Raw genomic sequence first — 2823 nt, forward strand, 5'->3', positions numbered from 1 at the left:
AGTTGGACACAACTGAGCAACTTCACTTTCACTTTTCACTTTCATGCATTGGAGAAGGAAATGGCAACCCACTCCAGTGTTCTTGCCTGAAGAATCCCTGGGACAGGGAAGCCTGGTGGGCTGCCATCTATGGGGTCACACAGAGTCAGCCACGACTGAAGTGACTTAGCAGCTGCAGCAGCACTTCTCAACTTACAACATACATCTGAGAATTATAATTTGTAAGCTGTTGGACAGATAGGCGGGCTCATGAGGCACTGAGATGACTTTGTAGAATCGCTTTCAGCAGAAATAATAGAAGAATCTAAATCTCATGTAGACAGAACACTGATTTCTCAATAAATTACACACGAAACATTGTTCTATGGGTGTTTAACAGGTGACAGGTGCTAGGTGTCTGTAGAGATGGAAATCATCTTGGAAACATTTATAAATGGCTTGAAACAAGAACTGAGACAAAAGTGACAAGGACATGCTCCACAGTAAAATAATCATTATTTCTTTGTTGTAAGAAATTCAGCTCAAATTTCTTACATGGTTAATTGGTATCTTTTTTTTTAAACTTATTTGTAGATAATTCAGGACATAGGAAGCTATTACTTCCTAAATGGATGTCCTCACATGTCCCAACAACGTGACTGAATTTGTTCTCTTGGGACTCACACAGAATCCACACTTGCAGAAAATGCTCTTCATTGTCTTTTTGCTCATTTTCCTGTTTACTGTGTTGGCCAACCTGCTCATTGTCATCCCCATCTCCTTCACCTCCACACTTTCTGCTCCCGTGTACTTCTTTCTCACTCACTTGTCCTTCATAGATGGCATCTTCACCTCTGTCACCACCACCAAACTCATCATTGACCTGCTGTACCAGAGGAGAACCATCTCCTGGAGTGGCTGCCTGATTCAGATCTTTCTGGAACACATAATGGGAGGTTCAGAGATCATCCTTCTCATTTCTATGTCCTATGACCTATACGTGGCCATCTGCATGCCTATGCACTACATGACCATCATGAGACAGGGGCTCTGCCAGCTCCTGGTGGTGGTGGCCTGGATTGGGGGCATCCTGCATACCACCGTGCAGATTCTTTTCTTTGTAAACTTGACCTTTTCTGGTCTCAACATCAATGATCACTTCATGTGTGATTTCTTCTCACTGTTGGAACTCACCTGCAGTGACACCTACAAACTTGGCATCATGGTGGCAGCTAACCCTTCAGGAATGTGCTTATTTTATTTTATTTTTATCATGCTTCTCATCTCCTACACAGTCATCCTGCACTCTCTGAAATCCCATAGCTCTGGAGCATGACACAAAGCCCTCTCTACATGTGGCTCCCATTTCACGGTAGTGGTGCTCTTTTTTGGTCCCTGTATATTCACCTCTATGTGTCCTGAGGTCACCTACCCTGTGGAAAAATTTGTGGTTATGTTCTTTGCAATCCTCACTCCTGTGTTAAATCCTATCACTTACACAATGAGAAACACAGAGGTGAAAAATGCCATGAGGAGTTTGTTGAAGAGGAGAGTGACTCAGGCTATTCACGGTGCCAAGAAAGTAATTGTTTATATATATTCAGATGGCTACACCTGTTGTAAAGTGTGAATGAAAAGTAAGAAATTTTGTAGATCAAGAGGGAGAGAGATCCAGGAACTAACACTTGTTGGTTTCTTAATCTTGGCTAGTCATTATTTTAAACATACTGATATTTTAATGTACACTGTCAAAGTTTCATTGTTCATAGGTTCAGAATAGGCAATGAAAAGAACATTAAATCCACAGTTTGATGATTGTAGAGTAAGAAGTTTTTCTCCAGAGTCTTACTGCTGCTTTTTCAGATTTCTCATATGCTACTCTGATGAAATTGGCTTTTCCATAGGACCTTAATCTCATTTTTTTTTCCATTTTTACTTACCCTGTGGTAATGCAAACATTGGATAGAATCATTGGGTAAATGCATGGTGAAGAAGGAGTTGAATGAGGGAATAATAGCTAATTTTTCCCCTGCACTATGGATTTATCAAAAGCAAAATGAGTGTCACTGACAAAAGAAGGAAAGAATATTTTACACTGTAACTCTAATTCTCTTTGTAATAGAGAAGATAAAGCAGAAATTTTGAAATTACTCTTAATTTGCTCTTTTTTCTTAAATATCCCTATGGCTCACATTTTTTTTTTATTGAATATAAAGAAAACATTTTCATTTTTTATACCAAGACTTGAGGAGCCATTTGAAACAAGAGTAAACATCTCTTGCAAATCTCAACAGAAAAGCAAATGGTTAATTTCCAAAGCTGTTGCTCTGCATATCTGATCCATATAAGTACATTATATGAACCCTTTATTATCTACCAGGCACATTCACTTCAGTTGATTTATCCACAACCAAAACCGGTAGTTTCTTTATCATTGTTCCCAAATTACAGAGAAGTAAATTGAAGCCAAGACAGGTTTACTGATTTAATTGCCTCACATCACACATGCTTCTCCCATAAAGTATGTCCAGGACCTATTACTCCAGAATGAAGTTCCCTTACAAACTTTCAACCTAGGGCTTCTAACTCAGTTTCTTTCAAATGAGTTGTCTGTTGTATGTTTTTTCATGTAGATGGAAAAAATTATCTGTGATCTTATTGATTTACCTCTTTTGTGAAGATAGTGTTAATGTGTTGTAGCTTTGTCTCACGTGTTACAATATACTTCAGCTGTACAAGTTTATTCATTTATTGAAAGTTCAAGTTATACCACTTCACTTTTACAAAGAAACATTAGTATGGTAATGGTAATCTAAAATGGAAAAGAATCTCAAATATATATAT

At 38.2% G+C, this 2823-nt stretch overlaps 1 protein-coding gene across 1 annotated transcript; it reads left to right on the forward strand.

The window, feature by feature from the left end:
• The first annotated feature begins 607 nt into the window (after window positions 1–607).
• LOC104995149 (olfactory receptor 140-like) lies at window positions 608–1609 on the forward strand. The gene is given in 1 exon segment (XM_010848883.1): window positions 608–1609. A coding segment is annotated over 1 exon segment (1002 nt).
• The last annotated feature ends 1214 nt before the right edge of the window (window positions 1610–2823 follow it).

Source organism: Bison bison, unplaced genomic scaffold, assembly GCF_000754665.1.
Source record: "Bison bison bison isolate TAMUID 2011002044 unplaced genomic scaffold, Bison_UMD1.0 scf7180017864277, whole genome shotgun sequence".
NCBI classification, from domain to species: Eukaryota; Metazoa; Chordata; class Mammalia; order Artiodactyla; family Bovidae; genus Bison; species Bison bison.